This window comes from Hydra viridissima, unplaced genomic scaffold (genome assembly GCF_058129835.1).
Source record: "Hydra viridissima isolate aposymbiotic clone 2 unplaced genomic scaffold, HvirCarnegie_v1 scaffold_1, whole genome shotgun sequence".
In the NCBI taxonomy this organism is placed as follows: domain Eukaryota; kingdom Metazoa; phylum Cnidaria; class Hydrozoa; order Anthoathecata; family Hydridae; genus Hydra; species Hydra viridissima.
In genome coordinates this window covers 14,166,684-14,188,152 of record NW_028324300.1, presented here as the reverse complement: position 1 = coordinate 14,188,152, position 21,469 = coordinate 14,166,684, and the positions used below count along the sequence as shown (strand labels likewise).

The 21,469-nt window shown below is 27.9% G+C and overlaps 1 protein-coding gene across 1 annotated transcript; it reads right to left on the bottom strand.

Moving 5' to 3' along the window:
• Positions 1-988: 988 nt before the first annotated feature.
• Positions 989-20,842, bottom strand: LOC145187593 (tyrosine-protein kinase CSK-like). The gene is made up of 15 exons (XM_090066340.1): positions 20,521-20,842; positions 16,747-16,806; positions 16,556-16,606; positions 16,238-16,341; positions 15,883-16,005; positions 14,167-14,275; positions 13,568-13,676; positions 12,680-12,848; positions 12,498-12,585; positions 10,800-10,873; positions 10,661-10,711; positions 5,900-5,948; positions 5,147-5,242; positions 1,906-1,992; positions 989-1,458 (listed from the first exon to the last, which is right to left on the bottom strand). Exons 1-15 carry the CDS (start codon positions 20,551-20,553, stop codon positions 1,279-1,281), a joined length of 1,383 nt encoding a protein of 460 aa, XP_089922466.1. The 5' UTR covers positions 20,554-20,842; the 3' UTR covers positions 989-1,278.
• Between the last annotated feature and the right edge of the window lie 627 nt (positions 20,843-21,469).

Sequence of the window (21,469 nt, the reverse complement as noted above, 5' to 3'; positions counted from 1 at the left end):
TTGCTGATTTTATAAAAACTGTTCCTTTTAATCAGTTCTTTAAGTCCCTTAAATCTAAAATCATAAAATATTTGCAAAGCTGTAAAGTAATTGAAATCAAGAAAGTGGTACAATATTGGATTACAATGGTACAATTAAGGATCTAGTTTCCTTAATTGTACTCTTAGCGCTATTTTTTTAATTTGATTCTTCGAGACTTAACGCTTTTTAAATTTTGAGTTTTTTTAACATCTTTGCAACAAACAATCCCTAAATTATGAAAGCCTATTGAAAATCCATGTTTTCACTCAGTAGCTTGCCTACATTTTTTAGTTTTGTCTTAGGGGGTACAATATTGGCAACCTTACCCTATGTAAAAAGAATCCGCAGAGTATTTACTGAAAATTTTGTAACTCATTGAGTTTTTTCAAACTATAAAAATTCAAAACAAAACTCAAAGATACCTCCAAATAACAGTCTCGGATGTAAGAATATTAAATCCAAGCAGGAATGTAAACAGGGTAACCCCCCCCCCCTTTTAACTTACCACAAGGCCAAATCCGATATGCGCTCCCGCCTAACTACAACGTTATTACTTGATTTTGGTTTGATCTCACATTTTCCAGAGGAGCCAATAAGTTCTATAAAAACTAAATTATTCGGTTTACGGCTGCAGATTTTTGCTCCAGGTATAAAATTCATAAAATTTTTATTTTGAACAAAAGTTCTTTTCTTGTGCATTAACTACACTTTTCAATTCCATTTTTTTTTTAATACTACGTTACAAACTTTAGCATAGTACAATTATGTATTATATCAAAATATATATATATATATATATAAAATAAAGAAAGAAAAAAAGAACAAAAACAAAAACATAAACAGTGAAATATCAGATGTAAATGTTATTGTGGGGATTGTATGATTCTACAGAATAAAAAAAGACTTCAAAACGAGGTTGATAATAGAATGGAAGTTACTTTGAAATCGCAACAAAAATATTTGACATAAAAATATATTTTCTTTTTAAACTTGCAATTTAACAAAGACATTTCTTCACTCAGTTCGATTTTCAAGCAAGGAAAAAAACAAGAACTTTTATATTTGACATCTTTTTCCTAATTGAATTATATCAAGGGCATCAAGAGATAAGAAATCAATTTTTCAGTAAAAACGTCAAGCGATATTTTTCACGATTGATCGAGTGTTATAAAGGAAATCATAAATTCTAAAACTGACCTAGATTTAAGACATCTCTCACAAAAATGAGATTGAGTACAAATCATTTGAAATTTCTATTTACAATTTAGTTTCTCTATCGCTATAACAGAGGTCATTGCTGAGCTGCTTAAATGACGGCCTCTTATTTGGGTCTGCATTCCAACAGTTGAGCATTAGACCATATACATGTGGTGGACATTTCTCAGGTCTTTCCATCCGATAATTTGATTTAACTTTACTTAGCACTTCGTCGAGAGGCTAAAAAAAAAGTTAAACTTTATTCAAATTACTTTTAAAAACTCCCAAAAAAAAACTTTATCAGAAGAAATTTTTTTTCTGCCTGAAATTTTAGTTAAAAATGCAGCTTCATTTAAAACTGTAGCTTTACTAAAAATCCGGAATGGAGCAAATATAGTGAAAATATGTCTTAAGTATGAAAAAATTTTTACGCTAAAATTTTGCAAGGAACTTTTGAAAATTCTGCATTTTAAAAATCTTTGTTTTGGCTTTTAGAAAAAAAAAAAAAAAAAAAAAAAAAAGTTTAGTGTCACAAACTCACGGCAAACGGTAAAAATGTTTCTCTAACAAAATCCAAAAAAAATTTTTCTAGTTTGGAAAAGAATAAGATTTTTAAGCGTGAAACAAAACAAAATAAAAGCGTAATTAAACTTATCACAACTAATAGTACATGGCACTTATACTTACCACCCGAGGGTATGGATTCCGCCCGAATGAAAAGATCTCCCATAGCAATATACCAAAGCTCCATACATCAGACTTTGTTGAAAAATTCTGAACATTACAAAACAACAATGTTTTTATTTCATTTTTGCTTATATTAAAAAGGGAATTAAAAGTTCGATTTTTTGGTCGAATAATAAAATTGCTGAAAAGAAAAGAGTACTTTTTAATCGCCTAAACCAATCTTTTTTGACCAGTTATAAAAAATTATTAAAAATCACTCTTTGTCTATGTATGTACACAAAACACGAAAAATTAATACGTATGAAAAGCAATCGAAATTCACAGAGAAACTTTCTTGAAAATTGATTTAGAATAAGCGTTTGAAAATTGATTTAGAATAAGCGTTTGAAAATTGATTTAGAATAAGCGTTTTTACGCTTTAACTATAACGCCGATTACACTTTATACATGTTTTTATTACGCATTTTTACCGCTTAAAATGCTTTCGTTGTTTTAAGCGGTAAAAATGCGTAATACCGTCTTTTGTAATTCTTCTTTTACCGTCTTCTGTAATTCTCATTACTAAGGGTCTGCGTCTCGGAATCGTATTCTCGAAATGAAGCGGGAAAAGTGTAACGAGACGAGAAATTTCCCGGAAAAAAATAACGAGACAAAGGAAACGGTTGTCCCGGAATAAGGTTAAAAATCGGGACAAAATTTTTTTCTCGGAATTAAAAAAATGTGTCCCAGATAATTACGAAACGTTACGAGACAGATTAACTATATTAACTAGATATCTAACTCGCGCTTTCGCAGTGAAGAAATATTTTTGCCAACCAAGTTTGTTTTCCCAGCCAGAAATGACGCACAGTAAAATATATTTTCAATTATTAAAAACACATCAATGTGTCTTGTGGTTCATTTATTTACTTTTTATGAACTATCTACTATTGAAAAATCGTAATTCGTATCCTTTTTAACATTTATAATTCCACTATTTTCTTTCAGATCTTACCACCCACTATCTTTTTAGCAGATGCAAAAAGCTAATAATAAAAATAAAGAGGCTGATAAGTCCAGTACCAAAAGAGGATATTTAAAATTTTTTACCGTTTCTGGCAGAATGTAAGCAATGCTCTGATTCCTGGTCTTCTGAATAACAGGTGACCATGCATAAAGTTCATACTTAACCTCCACTTGCTTTGCAAAAGAACCGTAAATAACGTTGAAGAGCGTGACCCTCAAGTTGCAGAGTGCGTACACAACTTCATGGAAGAATTTGAGAAAAGTCTACCCAATAATGGCATTGGAGTCAAATACTATACGTGGGTTCACTTCTACACCCATATAATAGAGGATATACACTCAGAAATATATCAAACAGTGAAGGGAGGGAAGCTGTCATCAAGGAATTGATTGACAATAACCCAAACACAATCCACTTCTATGAGTTATTAATTGATAATCATACTTAGCTAAAAACATCAGACCTTGACAAAGCTTTGGATTCAGTGGACCTTGAGTTTTTGAAAGACAGGAGGCAGGTTTCAGCGCAGCGCCCTGGGACTTTACAGTCAAGTCAATCAAAGCTCAAGCCACCCTTGATGCTTGAATGTGAAAAGTATCAGACAATAGCTTTAGCTAAAAGGAATGTGGATGCTTTTGAATATTGGAAGCAAGATAAAAATGAGTTACCTTTGCTAGCTGGTCTGGCTAGAAGTTACTTTGTTATACCTGTGACTTCTACTTCATCAGAAAGAATGTTTTCAGTAGGAGATAGGACTTTACAGATTTTAGGCATAATGTAAAACCAGAAAACACTAGTATGATAGTTTTTTCTGGTTTTACATTATGTCAAAATTATACAAGGGTTCCTTCTAACCTCAAAGATTAGGAAAAAACTTGTGAAGAAGAGTCATATGATTTACCACATGTCACATCACCAACTGAGAAGACTCACCAATGGGGAAGATCACATAGTCAAACTAAAACTAAAGAGGTGCACCTAAAAAAGCTTTTCCAAGTCAAAAATCAGAAACTGAAACTGGTCCTGAACCTAAAAAGCAACAACAGCTACAGTTAGACACTAAAGAGAGTCAAGGACTCTAGCTCAACAAGAAAGGTATGAAGGAACTCAAGGTGAAGACCAAACTCTAAGCCTCTCATTTGCTTATTCCAATGACACTCCAACAAAGACAAAGAATGCAATTTACACATGGAGACATAAAACAACCAGCATTCCAGGAGACAAAAAAAAGCTCCATCAAGAAAAAGTCAAGCTGCAAATCAACTCAATGTCAAGGAAGTGTGAAAAATCTTTTCATTTTATCAACTGAAATTCAGAATGTCAATTAAATACATGGACTTACAGTCTTATAGAGAATTATAGTTGTACAGTTAGGAGATAACTAGAAGATAATTAGTTAAAGCTTAATTAATTGGTGGTGTAGAACAACATAAGCAACTTGTGTAAAATAAAAACCTAAAAGCCACACTCCAATTCATAAAGCTCCATTAATTGAACCAATTGTCATTTTGGAAAAACATTCTATAGGGTAGCAAGTTAACAATTTATAGATTTGGTACTGATAGCAATCTTCATGTATGATGTCCAACAAATTACACAGTGGAATTCTAAATATACACTAAAATCAGTGAAACATGGAGGTGTTAACATCATGATATAGGCAGAAATTTCCTGGCATGGTTATGAAGGATATTTTAGCATGATAATGACCCTAAGCATATTCACATTTAATAAAAGTGGCTTTATGATCATTCAACAGATGTTTCGAAGTGATCCACCCTAAATCCTGATCTTAATCATTTAGGATGATATTGAAATAAATATAAAAACTAACAAACTAAAAAGTTGGAATAAAATAGGGGAAGCAAAAAAGTAATTTATTGCTGTTATTTGTTTTTTATATCTTGGAGCCAAGCTTAAGTTAAAAGTTTGTTAGGGCCCTTGGAAGCAGTTATGAGCAGAAAATTTTCCCACCCAAATAATTAAATTAAAAAATTAAAAATAAAATCTATAATTTTTTATGAGTAAATTAATTTTGTGGCTAAATTTGAATAAAAAAACAAACAAACAAAATTTAAGAAGAATCTTTATATGGTATTTAACTTCATAACAAAATATTCCCACAGAAAATTTAAACACAATATTGATTGTGACATAAGCTTGCTAAGTCCCAGACCACTACTGTGTATCCTACAGCCAAATCTAATTCATCAATTACAGCTAAAATGCAAATACCTTTTGCTCAATAGCTTCGGGAGCAGTCCACTTGACAGGAAACTTTCCAGCTGCAAGCTCTTGCTCAACATCTTTTGCAAGACCAAAATCTGAAACCTTAATTTAAGAAGTTAAATAAATATGAAAATTATCCAAATACACAGAAGTTAACTAAATGGTCATAATATCAAAAGCAGTTGAACGTTTTGCTCTCAAAAACTTTTGAAAAGATAAAGATTTCTCAATTCATGTCCATTCAACAAAAGCTGATAAATGCTTTTTCAAATGTCTACTTGACATAAGCACTTGCATCATTAACAACAATTTTTTCTTTCTTATGGCAGCTCAAACTTACTAGTTAACAACCAAGAAAACTCCCTGTTCCTACAAGCATTTGAAAATGTTAATGAAGCAATCAAAACAATGTAGCATTATAAATGCATCTTAAAATATAGCCTGAACAAAAAAGAAAGTTGATCACTTAATTATACAAATAACAGAGAAGTCAGTATAAAATGAGAATGAGAGCAACCAACATATCAAAAGTAACATTTTATGGATGCGTTTTTTTTTAATCTGAAGGTGATTTAATCTGAATAATGAAGAATAATCAGGGTAGATTTGATAATGCTTTAAATTTAGAGCATAGCAGTTGCTGAATAATTTATGAACTAATATTAATGTAAAACTTAATAATTTATTGATGCAATACTTTTCAACTGAACCCAAAAAAAGCTAATCTAATTTTTTTTAACAAGATTATAGAAGTATTACCTTTGCACAAAGGTCATCTGAAAGTAGAACATTTCTTGCTGCAAGATCCCTATAAAATAGTTATAAAACCATATTACAAAATACTTATAAAGAATTTGATTAAACTTTGAACAACTACAGATAAAAATACTATATAAATAAATTTATATAGATAAAAATTAACTGATACACAATTAATCTGAGTAAACCTGAGAAAAAAGATGTTTTGAATAAACTTTACATCTTTACATAAAACTACATTTACATTTTTTAAGATTTAAATTACCAGGGTAAAATTACTTAGATAAGTTACCCTGGTAACCTATGGGATTCAGTTAAAATCCCTTTTTACAAAAAAAGATTTACTGTGGAATTTACATAAACTAAAATACCATTGTAAACTTGCCTTCCATCAACTTTTAACTTTGCTTATTGAACAAGAAAAAATAACTTTTCCAGATAAAAAAAAAACCATTTGCTAGGAAAACAACTGCTTTTTTTTTTAGGGTAAAGTAATATAATTCATTTGTTGTTTTTTTTTTTTTTTTTCTGTTGTTAATTTAATTTGTTATTTAGTAATTACAAAGCAAACTGCAAAATGTTTTTGAAACTGAGAATATTTTGTGCAAGAAAACAATACAAACATCCAAAAAGATGCAAAAGCAAAATATATGCAAACAAAAAAAATATTTTAGCATAATTTTAACATTAAAAATTATCAGTCAAAATAATACAAATTAGGTTTTTTCTTGTTTCATATTTTGATTCAAACAACAAACCTCTGCATAAAAAAAGAGCATATCAATGTGATCTTTATGAGCTTACCGTGCAAGGCCTTTAAACAAGATCTGCTAAATGTAGAATAGGTGGTGTGAATTAAATTGAGCAACTACTTTTGTTACGTATTTTTGGAGCACTTTATGTGAATGATAATTAAGAACAATTGCTCACTTGTGAGCAAAAGCTTTTGCTCATGAACAATCGCAAAAAGAGCTGATACAGCATTTACTCAAGCAATGTTGAGAATTCACTCTTAATTTTGTTAGCGCCTCTAACAGTTGTTTTTAAGTAAATCAAAAGAACTTTACCTATGCAAATAAATATTGCTGCAACTATACTTTGGTATATTTTTTACCAATAAACATATAAAAATTATATTTATAGTATGAAAAGTAAATAAATCGTGTATTTTATTTATGTTTTTAACTTTAAAATTTAACTGTTGATGATTCGTTCATCAACAGTTAAATTTTATTAAGTATCAAAATTAAAATTAATATATTTATTAATATCTTTTATTAATAATTAAAATTAATTTTTTTGCTTTGAATTCTAAATTTTGTTTTTTTCTGTATGTGTTTAATTATTACATACATTTATTATTTATTTATGCGTTTACTTATTACATACATTTATTATTTATTTATTACAATAATTTTCTATTGTAAATTTTACGGCAGTGCTATATTCTTAACATATATGGCTCAAATGATTATTACCGAACAAAAAACAAAAACTAACATGCAAAGGTCATAATCAGCTAATGAATACCATAAGTTATATTGATTTATTATAATGATCATGCTTATTGGATGGCAGATCATTTTATAGGTAAAAGCACTAAGACTCATGGGGGATCTCTAACAAACAAGCAGAAAATGAGATTAAAATTACAATATCTTGCAAACCCTGGTTTACGAACTGGAGTTGTAAAGGAAACAGGGATTCACCGCAATACTTTTTCGAAGAGGATTTCTTCTATGCTAAAGAAAATTTTGACTAAGGCTTCTCAGTGGATAATTTTTCCACATACTAGGAAACAAATATTGAGAGCAAAATATGCTTGGGCAAACAAATGGGGTTTTTCCTATACAATAGGTGCAATAGACTGACCCATGTAAAGATTAAAAAACCTCATGGAGATTTTCCTGATGAATATATCAACAGAAGAAAGTTACCTTTAATCAATGTGCAAATGAGTTAATTTATAAAAACGCTATTCATTTATGAAAGCAAAAATTCAATTAATTTGTTAAAATTATTTTAAAACTTTTGATTAAAAGTATTACACGTATCAAAGCTTCTTTCTTTAACAAATTTTTTTTACATGCAGGCAACTGTTAATGAGTATTTACCAGTGTAGATGTCAGTTGACCTGGATCAGTGAATGATTATAGAATATTGAAAAACTCAAATATCTATCCATTATTAAAAGATCTTGAAAATCAAGGTTTTCTATTAGGAGATGAAGGGTATGGAATAGCCTCTTTTATGATGATAACATTTAAGAATTCTCAAACAGACCATGAAAAAAATTTAAACAAAAAGCACACTAAGAACAGTGTTATTTTAGAAAATACTTTTGGCGAGTTGAAAAGGCGCTTCATAATTCTCAGATATGGTGTAAGTAGTCAAACTCTAGCTAACTTAATTCATAATAGTTAAAATACTTTATGTTGTTTTACCTAATTAAAATAATGGCAACAAGTTTTTATCTTACTATTATGTAATAATGATATAGGTGAGATCAAATTGGCAACGATTGCTACAAGTATCACTGTATGTTTTATCCTCCACAATATTGCCAAACATTTAAATGACCCAGATTTTGAGGACAATAAAGATGATATACTTTCTGTAACTGACACAGAGTGAACAACAAATTTGCCTGCTTGGTCAGCAACACAGAAATCAAATTGCTTTAGTTATAACATGATGTAAGTAATACAATCCCTAGATAATAAGTTAACAAAAAAAAACTAAATTAACTTCGATTTGCCTCAACATGTTTTCATCTTCATCTACCATTGGGTAGGCAGTAGTGTTCAAAATCTGCTCATAATGAGAACACTTAAATGGTAACAGCGTAGCTGCTCCAACATCGCTACATGTTGCAGCTCAGCATTACTCCAATTCTTTGTCTCTTCTGTTTTTCCTTGTATTTTCACTCCTTTGGCATGATGGAAGGTGATGCTTTTGCAAAAGGGCCACCTAAGAGATGGTACAACAGCCAAACAGTAAAATGATAGGTTTCAAATTTTTTTTTAGTAAATCAGTCAGGATCAGTAAATAGTGAAAAAAAGAAAAATGATGATGGTGTGTGTATCATCAGGAACTTGACTTTTTTAAAGAAATATCAACAATTCACATAAAATTTTAAAAACAATTCTTCTTCAGTTTTGTTAACATCAGATAAATCAGTTGCAGCCATATTTAAATTTTCACGAAAAAAAAAAAATCCTATTGGTAGAAACCCAGAGCTTTTACTCAAAATCAAAAGAACTTACTTGTGAGCAAAAGCAAGATTAAAACTTTATTCACAGATTTTTGAGCATTTGGATATTATGAGCATTTGCTTATAGGCTTTTACTTTTAGCTTATAGTTTAATATAAAATTGTTTCATTGAGTTCTTCGACTTAACCAGTTTTCAACAAAATTTAAGTGGTATGGTCAAACAACTTCCATTCAGTTGATATGGAATTATTTCAATTTTACGTTAGGGAGAGCGGATAGAATTAAAAGCCTATGAGCAATTGCTTATTAATATTCACCTGGAAGTTTGGCCTCAAATTAATTGAGAATTATGATCAAAATTATTAGATGTCTAAAAAAAACCATAACAGTTTGATCTCTTTTGCCTTTGATACCTTTTGCAATCTTTGAACTAGAAAGGACCTTAATGGCATCATCACTGTCTTAAACTGAGATGTAAGTATTAAAGTTTGTGCTTGTTTAAATGGCTTTCAAGAACTTATGAATGTTTTTAAAAGAAAATGATTTTCAAAATGAAAATAGTTTGTTATTTTTCACCAGTCTAAACTTATTTTAATTACAAACAAAAAAGTAAAAAGAAAAAAAAAATTGAAAAAATTAATAAAATAGTTAATAGTGGTATTTTTAAATTTATTAAACTCCTTTTTAGGTAAATTTTATCAGATAAGTTTTTATAAAATTGGATTTAACATGGAAACATATTTTATCTCATTACCCATTTAATTACCTGGTAATTGTGTTAAATGAATTGAATATTAGTCTATTATAAAAAAATCTTGTAGTAAGTTTAGATTTATTAGAATATTTTGTTAAACTTTTTTATTTAAAGCAACTAAAACTCATAAGTTTTATTAAAGTTATTGCTTCATAAATAATATATACAAATAATGTATATATATATATATATATATATATATATATATATATACACACACACACACACACACACATATATATATATATATATATATATATATATATATATATATATATATATATATATATATATATATATATATATATATATATATATATATATATATATATACATATGTATACACACACACACACACACACACACATACATACAGGCTTGGTTGGGAAAGGCGTGCGATCACACTCTATTCTTGACCACGCATACAATATTTAGTTGCGACAACTTGCCCACAGCTTGGCAAATGATTTTGAAATGTTCTCAAAACATCTTAAGAGCTGTGGCCAAGCTGTCGCAAATAAATACTTTATGCGTGGTCAAATGTAGAGTTCAATTGCACACCTTTCCTAACCAAGCCTGTACATACATACATATTTTACAAAAATGTCTTAAAAACCAATGAATTCCACTAATTAATAATTGTGATTATGTAAAGGTTTCGAAGATAATAATTATAGTTAATTAACTGAACAATGAAATCAGAAAAATGACAGACAATACACAGAATTAGGGTAAGAGTTATTGGTAGGAGAGCTGAGAACTCATTGGATTGAGGAACTACAATAAGAAAAACCTGTGAACGATGTTCTTCTCTTCCAAATAGCACATCCCCCTACATACATCGCTATAACAAAAAAAATGTTTATAGAAGAAAGCATTGAATATCCTTTAAAGAAAAAGCTTGTTAAGCTTTAAATTTTAAAAAAACTCACAGTGCAAAATTTTGTTGTTCTCCTTCTGTGATGACTGCTCGTCCTCTTGTTCTCAAGTAATCTACTAAAGCACCCTTAAAAAAAAAAGCTGAATAGTTTGTATAAAGTAAAAACCCAAACATTTTTTTAAATAAAACATAAAAAAAAACTTTTAAAATTTTTTTTATATGTACTAAGAATTATCAACTTCTGCAAATATTAATATTAAATTATTGTATTAAATTGCATTAGAAAATCAAAGATCTAATTTAATAAATTGGGAGAGAAATAGTTAGAGAAATGCAGATTGTGATTTTGAAAACAGCTTTTTATAATTACATTAAATTCTAGTTTTTATTATTTCTCATGCATGTTCTTAAATAAAAAAAATCTGTCTTCATTTTCAAATTCCCATTTATTTGTCAACTGCTTATACTGTTTATCAATAATCTTCTGAAAGTCAATATGAAGAACTAAATTGAATCTCTTTGGTGATAAAACTCTGGTTTAGAAGTAATCTATCAGTAAACTGAATTCAATGTAAAATTATAGCAACACTTAACCACAAAATTATTTTTATATTAAATTCCAAATTATTTTTAAAATATTATGTATTTCACGGATTTATCAATTACAAAGGTAATAGTAATGCCTATTGTTATGCCTTTTGTAGGTTTTATTTCATTTCCTTTATTTAATTTCCAAATTATAGCAGCTTTTCATAAGCAGCATGTTTTGCTTTAATTAGACCTCACTTCTAAAAGAAAAGTATGTATTGCTTTTAAATTGTTTTAATAGTAGAAAAGATAACCATCATTTGAGCAACACATCTGTTTGCAATACAACGTTCTATACAAAATTTAAATCATTAAGAGTGTGTTGCAATTGTTACTTTGTTCAATGAAGGATTAACAAATCACAAACTTGGTAGAAGATTTGGAGTGTCTCATACAACAGTTGGTAGGATTCTACAAAGGTTTGTAGAGACTAATGATTACAGTAGATGACTTGGCCAAGGCAGACCTTGCCCTACAGAGCATCTTTGGAACATAATGGGAAACCATGTTAGAAGTCAACATCCACCATCTAACAGCCCAGACAAGCTGCAGCAAAGTCTTATTTGCATGTGGGAAGATACCCCTCAAGAAACGATTAGATCTCTAATTGAAAGCATACCACGGCACTGTCAGGTTGCAATAACATCAAAAGGTGGTAACACTAGTTATTGATAAGTCAAAAATGTTTCAATTTAAGCTGTATTAGTGTGGATAACAATAATAATGATTTTACTTTATTTTGTTAAACGAACCATATTTTTGGTTTTATTATTATTTTTTTTCACCATCCTCAAAGTCAATTTTATTATTATCATCGAAATAATTGTGTTCATGTGTTCTATTCTTAACATGTTTTTCAAAGTATATGATAATATTGATGATAATTAAAATAAATTGAAATGTATAAGTGGTACGTTAATTTTGCGGTTAAGTATATTTTCACACAAAAATTTATACATGATAATGCAAGTAGAAAAATTTTTTTTCTTACCCTTATTAACAATAGAAATGCCTTAACCCTTACAAACATTAGAAATAACTTTGAATTTGAGTATCTTGCTTTCAGACTTACAGCTAATCTTCTAAATATTGACTGGAACCAACTTTGTTTTCAACTTTACTTAAATACTTTGTGCTAAAAACTGAATATACAAGAAAATACCTTTTCACAAAACTCTGTTAATATGAGAACAGAATTTCCGTGAAAACTAATGGCCACCAAATCAACCAAGTTTTTATGGTGAAGAGTCCTGGTAAATAAAAGCCAATTAAAATATGAAAAAAAAACATTGAGTACTTAAGACAAAAAATTTATTCTTTTCAAGCACAAACAAAGAATCTTACGTCATCACAGATGCCTCAGCAAGAAATGATTGAGCAGCTTTAGAATCATCTCGTAACATTTTTATCGCTACAGTTTTTTTATGCCATAAACCTTTATAAACATCACCAAATTCGCCAGAACCTATTAATTCTTTTTTCTCTATTTCCTCAAATGGTACTGCCCAGCCCTCTACATTAAAATGGTGGAAAAAAAGTTTTCAAAAATGAGTCAATGATGTTAACACTTGGACCAGTAGATCACATTTACTTTTAAATTATGGAAAAGGTAGAGATAAATCTCAAAAATTTTCAAGTAGTGTTTTTTATATAACTTTTATAAATTATTGTAAATATTAAATAACTTTTACTATATTTTTATTATTTTATTTATGCTTTGTGCATTACATAAGAGCAGAATTTTACACAGTTCATCAAAAAAAGCTTTGTCAATTTTGATGGAATCTAAAAAACAAATATAAAATGTTTTTACCTTGCAAGATACCATAAACTTAAATTTTACACTACTTTTCCATACAAAAACAACTTTTTAACAAAATGTTTTTACTTTAACTTTTAAAATTATTTTAGCATATTTAAAACTTGAAGAAAAAGAAAAAAAAACTCTTTCACTGAAAAAGTTATTTTTGGCTTATAAAATATTGGTTGCATTATCAACTTGTCCTTTACTATCATTATTAAGAACTCGTGGGAACTTTTATTGAATCTTTTTATTGAACTTTTTTTTATAAAAAGTCTAAAGTTTGGTATTACTTCTTAAAAAAAAAAAAGATTTGTGATGAAAATTTGAAAAAAATTTTGCGATGCTTCACAAAGTAATGTTTTTAACAACTTGTAATGACTAACAAATCCTTTGGAGCAATACAAATAATTGGATTTTAAATTTGTTACCTTTCTGGAAAGACTCTTTGAAAAGGGTTGATGATAAATCCATTTCGGTTTTCTTTTTAAGTGGTTTCTTTAGCATAGTGCAAAGTCCATCTGCATCTTTTTCATAATGCTTTAATACAAAAACATCATACATTACATAATGCTTTAATAACACTAAAATATCAAAATCTTATACATCTTTTGAATTATACATGGAAATCATATATACATTTTTTTCCAAATCACATATGGATACTTTATAAATCTTTTGAACCTGGTAACAACATTTAAAACCTTGAATGAAAAGATTATTAGGGGAATGTTACAGTTATCAATTAACCTAATGATGCACAGGATGCTTTTTCCATTTATTACCTGGCCAGATATTATATTGAAAAAACCATATACTGTGCTCTATTAGTTTGGACCTAAATCACAAGATTTTTCTGATTTTTTCCAACTTTGCAAATAGGAGGAAGAAGAAAAATATATAAACATAACTACAGCTTTAGTGAGATTGTTTTGTAATTTTTTTTTAAATTTCAATCATCCAACTTGCAACAGTTTATTTGCTACAAGTTACCTTCTTTATCTGTTTTCTTTTAATAACTTCTATTTACCTTGATCAGCTCAATTAACGTAGGGAAAAAAGCCTCTTCATCAACTGTAACTTTATTATCTGGTGTTGAGATGACTCGATAATGCTCGACTTTTTTATTATTCTGTGGACTAAAGCACAAAGGAAATATTTAACTTGACTAAGTCCAACTTGAAGCATTTTATTATTCTGTGGACTAAAGCACAAAGGAAATATATAACTTGACTAAGTCCTACTTGAAGCATTTATATTGACATTATGACATCCTACTTGAAGCATTTATATTGACATTTGAAGTCAAATGTCAATATAAATGCTTCAAGTAGGATGTTATAATATACAGTGAGCTAAAAATTAAATGTTATAGAATAATTTATACAAAATTTTTTAAAATTGGATTTTAATTTATGTCCAAATTTAAAAAAAATTAAGTATAACTTTTTAATTTTAATACAAGTCAACAATAAAAAAAAAATTAAAAAACAAAAAGACAAAAATACATGATTTGTTATTTTTTTTAATAACCTTTTAAGTAACTTTTTAAGTTTTAAAAATGTTATAAAAACATTTAAAATTCTGTAACTTCAATAATTCTGTGAATTCAATAACTCCTGGAAAATCTTTTAAAGAAAATATTAACTAACAAATAACCATTAAATTAACCATTAAACCATTTAAAGTATTAACCATTTAAAGAATTAACCATTCAGAGTAATATGAAAAAGTATAGAAATTTCAATTCAGTAGCGGATTTGCCAGGCTGTAACTCCCAAAAAAAACATCTTGTCAAAACGATCAATTTCTTGAAAAATAAATTACCCAAAATTGTTTCAGCAAATCTTAAGAAGTGGCTTTAGATAAAGAAAATAATTTTGGTATCAGGTTAACACCATAATCAATTTTTAAAACATAAAAATAACTTTTTAGGACACAAAAAATAAATATTAAAAATAGAAATAAAAAAACATGGAGCAAAAATTACAATTTGTTAATAAAATTTTTTTTGATACCTTTGAAGTTTTTGAAAAAAATTCTCTGACAATACAGAATTTAATTTAACTTAAAATAAATTTGCCAGATGCAAAAAATTAAATTTTGTATCCAATGTTCAGTAGATGTGTTCTTCTAAACATTGGATACAAAATACAAGAATTTGAAGAAAATTTGTGTGCTGCTAAAGCAACATGGGATGGATTTATTGTTTCAAAAGTAGATGCTAACATGTACTGTGATAAACTTAAAAAATATCTATAAAAGAACAATGATCCCAAATGCATAGTTGAGAAAACCAAGGAATTTTTTGATTGAGATTCTAATTTTACTGAAATGGCCTATTAAGAACCCAGACTTAAACTCAATTGACATTTTTTTGCTCACTGTATTTTGTACAGTTTTTTCATTAAATGAATTAATTACTATTATTTTTAATTTCAACCATATAAACTCAAAAAAAAAAAAATGTAATAAAGTTTTTAAAAATAAAAAATTCCTTTTGCATGTTTACAGTTTACAATTTTTATTTAACTAAAAAAAAGGTTACAACTTTGTGAAAGTTGCAAGTATATAAAAAGTTATAGTAGCAGAATAACTCCAAAGTTATTTGCATAACATATATAAATATATACATAATAAATAATCTCAAACTATTTCACAACATTTAATGTAAATTGGAATAAAAAGAGAAACAGTAATTTTTTGAACAAAGCTGGCTCAAATAACGTAAATAAAAAAAACATACCTTACAACACAGAGTGTGTAATCACCAGGAAAGTTAGTACTTTCTCGGACAAGAAACAGTCCTACTTCTCTAGGATTAAGCAAATCTTCAGCCTTTTCTCTAGTAATTTTCCCGAAAAACCAGCTACAAAAAAAAAGCTTCATGCACAATTTTTAAAAAAAATTTCAAATAAACTTTTATGAGAAAAGATCTTTTAAAAGATATACAATTTTTTGTTGCTGTAATTCTATTTTTCTTTTTTTTTTTTTTTTTAAGTTTTTGTAACTTTATTTAATTGAAAATTTGTGTACCTTTTACAAATTGTAATGTTAAATCTTAGTTTAAAATATTTATAGTAAAAAAAAGGCCAACATACGGCATTTCATGCAGATGTAAAGCTCTTCGAGGTTGAACATAGTTTATAGGAATTATGCCAGTACTGCCATCTTTCAGTTTCTTAGCATTGTACCAGTTAGGATCCTAAGTTAAAACAGATGAATTTGACAACCATAATGATTAACCACAATTAATAGAGTGTTGGCTTAAAAATCAAAACTTTAACAAATAAAATAATCTAATATTCTCATAAACTTTGACAAAGTACAGGCTCTTTTTTTTAGTTACAAAAACAAAAAAAATCAATGAATAAAATTAAACGTGAATTTTTAAAACCTAAATAAACTCTCAGACTTACTTTGGTTGTTTGGCAAATTTCAATAATATCACCTTTTTTGAATGGAAGATCCTAAAAAGAAGTGGAAGATCATAAAAGTCTGTAAATCCTTTTTTTAAAAAATCCCAGTTTGTAATGGTGAGAATAAAAAAAAAAAAATTAAAGAAATTCAGCATCATTACAGTTTTCATAATTATATCAAAGAAATTTACCTTATCATTGGTACCAACAAAATCATAGCGTGCAATGCATTCAGTCCCAGGAGAAAAAACCTTAGTAGAGCAAGATTTATAGAGAAAATACAAAAATATAAAGAATAACAAATAAATGAAACTTAATTAATTCAATAGAAACTTTATGACTATTTTTTCTAGATTTATAATTATTTTTAAAATAATTTTTTGATACAAAATACTTTAACAGTTATTTAGAGTCTGCCATTAGCAATCTGCAGACAGAGAGGGTTTTAAAGACTACCTTAAAAAATAGAAATCTGACGTTTCCTTGTAATCCTGGGCTACATTCTTAATCACAGGATTTTGAAACTAAATTTACTTAGCCATAGGATCTCTGGATTTCAAAATACTGGTTCTTGAAAGATATAAGCTTAGTAAAACTTTTTAAAAATTAACAAAATGACACGTAACTGTGAACATGTGAGTCAATTTTCATCAAAATCCGAGTCAGTGATGTTGGATGGGTGATTCCACTTGACATGGAATGCCCCACATATAATTGTGAGTTATTTTTTTCTACCAGCCTTAAAAAGTTTAATCACGGGATTAAGTGCCCAATCCTGAGATTTCATAAGACTCCTTCATAAGTAACCAATTTGAAACAACAAATTTACTGTAGTAAAATCTTAACATTGGCTGTTTCATCACCATGATACAAATAATCCAACTACTTAGTGCTTTAAACAACATTTATTAGAAAATAATTTCTGAACAAACAACTTTTCTGAACTCTTGTTATGCAATAAACTCTTATGAAATAACTCATAAAATTATGAATTTGTCAAAATCATACTTGAAACATTGTCAGTTGGACAGAAAGAATTTGTTGTTCTTTAAGTTCATATTCTTGAAGAATCTTTTCCACCAAGACCTAGAGAAATTTGCTGGTGTGATTAGCTTTGGTGTCTTTTACTGCCAATGTCTTGGTAACTGCTTCATTTTTTTCAAAAACAAATCAGACATTGATTGCAAAATAGTTCATTCAGTTAAGAAACACAAAGTTTCCCTTAAGATATTCTTTAAGTTCTTCTTTTTGTTTAACAGCTTCTTCAATCACTAATTTTCTAATACTCTCTCACTCTCCAGAGAAACAAAGTTAATTGAATACTTACAGTCTTTCTGTTTTGTGAAAAAGTTCTTTTGTGCTTGGTGGTGGCACACCTAGCTTTCTACTAAGAATATGGTTGGGGCATCATGAGGTCATCTAGTTTAAGGGATGGTAGAGGAGAGAACAGGGGAGGTAATTTATGATTCTCAGTGATAAGCAGCAAAATACCCTATTGCTTATCACTGTTTTAAAGGACTTAAACTAACATGTCAAACTCCTTGCCCTCCACTTGTTGCAAACTACAATTCCCATTATTTCTGGATATCCTACAGCTATCAGAGCATCCTGGGACTTGTAGTTTTGTAACAACTGGAGGGCTAGAGTTTGGAGCTTGTGCTTTAGACTGACAGAACATAAAATATTTTAATGAATAATATCTATAAAATCCATATAAAAATTATGAAACTTTGAAAGTTTTTTTTAACTGGAGTCGGAGTCGTTACAATTTGTTGGAATCCGACTCCAGGCAAAATGAGCTCTAACTCTGACTCCACGACTCCAACCCCACAGTCCAACTGACATTAGGTTTCAATTACCAGTTTTTAGAAGAAAATAATCAGTTCCCAATACTTTAATTTTTTGAATGAACAGTGTTAATTTAGTTGCTAAATTATAAAACAGAATAAATTATATAAACAAGAATAGATGAAATAATATTGTTTTTAAATATAGAAGCAAAGACACCATGCTCATATTTTTTTTTTTTTTTAACTTTTAAAAATGAGACAAATGCTCAAAGCTAATTGCAATAAGATTGCAAATTGAACAAATTAAAAAATTCAAAAGAGATATTATTTCTAATTTCTTATATCTAAATATACATTCTGATCCATTATGGGTTTGATGTGATGAAGTGGGCCAATAGAGTCAAACTGAAAGATCCCCACATGATTATATTGCCGCCACCATATTTAACTGCTAACATTTGATACTTAGGAGCAAATCTTTCACTTTTTGGGCATCTCATATACTTGATACTATTGCTACCAAACATTCAAAACTTTGATTTGTTACTGAAGAAGAATTTTGACCATTCTTTTTGAAGTCCAATGGAAATGATCTTTTGCAAATTTAGTTAGTGCTAAGCAATTATTTAATAACATTAAAGGTTGCTTGGCAGAACAATGACTAAAAAAACTGTGCTGCCACAGGAAAAATTTTGTAAAAAATACAATTTAATTTGTTTATAAGGAATCTTTTTCTCTACAGCACCTATTATTATATTATTATATTTATATTATTTACATTTTATATTATATTTATATTATTAATATGATATTAATATTATTATATTTTTCTTTTCTATATTTTTTACATAATTTATCACTTTAGAGTAACAATTGTTAAAAATATCATTAATTTTCATTTTATATAATGTATAAAAGCTATAAATCTACATTACTTTTATCAGATTTTACATCAATTTAATTTTTGTTTACTTAACATCTATCTTCTAAAAAAAAGCTCACTACACTGCTCTACCATCCGTAGATATTAGGGCATCATAATTTTAATTACTGTACATTTTATGGTTTTTATATTTAAATATACTATAAAATAAGAACCAAAAAAAAAAGAACCTTACTTTTTAAGGCTTATCTTTAATTTATTACTTTTTATGAATTCTATTATAGATAAAACAAAATCAAATTGTTAATTTACAAAACAATTTATAAAGTAAATATAGTTTATAATTACTGTATGTAATTTATAAATATAATTTATAAACTACATACAGTAATTGATATAGAAGATAAAATAAAAGATTAAAAAGCTATTATAACTAAAAAATTACCAATAAAAAATCTGTAGCTAATGATGATGGAGCAATCAAAAAAGATTTAACAAAAGAGTAAAACAAGAAAACATAATGATGTTAAAGATCATCAACAGTCATAAATAAATTTTTGTCCTAAACGATTCTAAATAGTATCAAAGTTTTTGGTATTCATTTATTTTTCCAGATATAGTGCACAAATCATTATTGAATTTTATCTCTATAAATAGTTAGAACTCCAAAGCAATACTTATCATTACTGTCACATTCATCACCTAATCCTAAACTAAATTCCACTTAATGAAATTATCTATTTAGTACACTATACTGGTCCATTTAGTGAATTGATTAAAATAACATCAGTATTATACAGGAATTTCCACAATACACATAATTCATTTTACTTTCATCTAAAGTATTAAAAACATAAATATGATAATGTTAATAATCATTATTTATTTACTCTTACAAAATATGCATTAAACTATGAAAACCTGGAAAATCAGAAAAAGTGTTTCTCAAGCTATGTTAAACCTAATACACTTAAAATGATCATACAACCATAGTAACTATGTGTTTTTATCTATACATATATATGCATTTATAAAGTCCAAAAGCATCAAGTAAATTTACTTTGTAATACTATTTTATAATAATAAAATAGTATTACAAAGTTTATATTAATTTTATATTAATAAAATAGTATTACAAAGTTTATATTAATTTTATATTAATAAAATAGTATTACAAAGTAAATTTAAGTAAATTTTATATACATAAGAATGAATGAAAATGTATATATAAAAAATTATATCTGTATTTTATAAAAAATAGTGGTCTATTATTAATACAAAATAAGACTCACCTTGCCTGAATTTCCCAGTAATGAATTTGACATTCTATCTCAATTTAAGTTCTTTTCTCATGTCTGAAATATTTATATGATTTATTGTAATAATATATTTTTGGATATTTTTTTTAATTTCGTTAGTTGTTAAATAATCTTATATATCTTTTGTATAGCTATTAAACAAACAAGAAAGAATTTTTTTTAAAGAAGATAGTATTGTCATTTAAGTGTAAGCATTGAAATTTAGTTATAAATAGGTGGAGAGCTCCTTCTAGACGCGCCTGTCGGTCGGACCCAAACAATTCGCCATTTTTATTTAGTTATTGCAAGATCAAAGGGATCAAAAAATTATTCCGATAAAATATTGCTGACACTTACAAGTAATTAAAAAGTCAAATATGAAGAATTCAAAATTGGACGGTCAATAAATAAATAGAAAGTAAAGTTGGTCATTTCGTCGTGAAACGGGGCTGTTATATCTAAACAAAATATACTTAATGAAGCTGGTAAGAAGATATTCATAAAATAAAGAAGATTTAACGCGCTAGCCTGGTAGGCTTTGAACTTATGATAAGAGTTGAGCTTGGTTCAAGATGTGTGCTTCGGTAAAATATCGAATGGCAATGTAATTATAAAAGGTGGATATTATGTTTTTCACTTCGCAAGTAAAGCAGGTTAAAAGAAGGCTAGGAGTTGGGGTTAAAAAACTTATTAGAACTTTTTAAGAAAACTCTTTTTACGATAGGCCATTCAAAACCTAATGAGGCTACCTACAAGTTCTTTTGTTCCGAACAACTTTGCGTAGAAAGTAAACTTTTTTTATTTGAATGCAAAAGTTGCATTAATTAAGAGTTCCAACTGGGAGATGATTGCTCATGAATTCCGGATTAGTTTAGTATAATGTAAGAAAACAAAATAAAAAACATGGTATTGTTGACAAAGTTTTTGGATTAAGTCTCAAATC

Coding starts and splice junctions, on each gene's coding strand:
- LOC145187593 (XM_090066340.1), bottom strand. CDS start 20,553: ATGTCAAATTCATTACTGGGAAATTCAGGCAAG. Junction 16,006..16,237: donor TTACATCTGCATGAAATGCC/GTATGTTGGCCT, acceptor TTTTTTTTGTAG/CTGGTTTTTCGGGAAAATTA. Junction 10,712..10,799: donor GAACAACAAAATTTTGCACT/GTGAGTTTTTTT, acceptor TTTTTGTTATAG/CGATGTATGTAGGGGGATGT.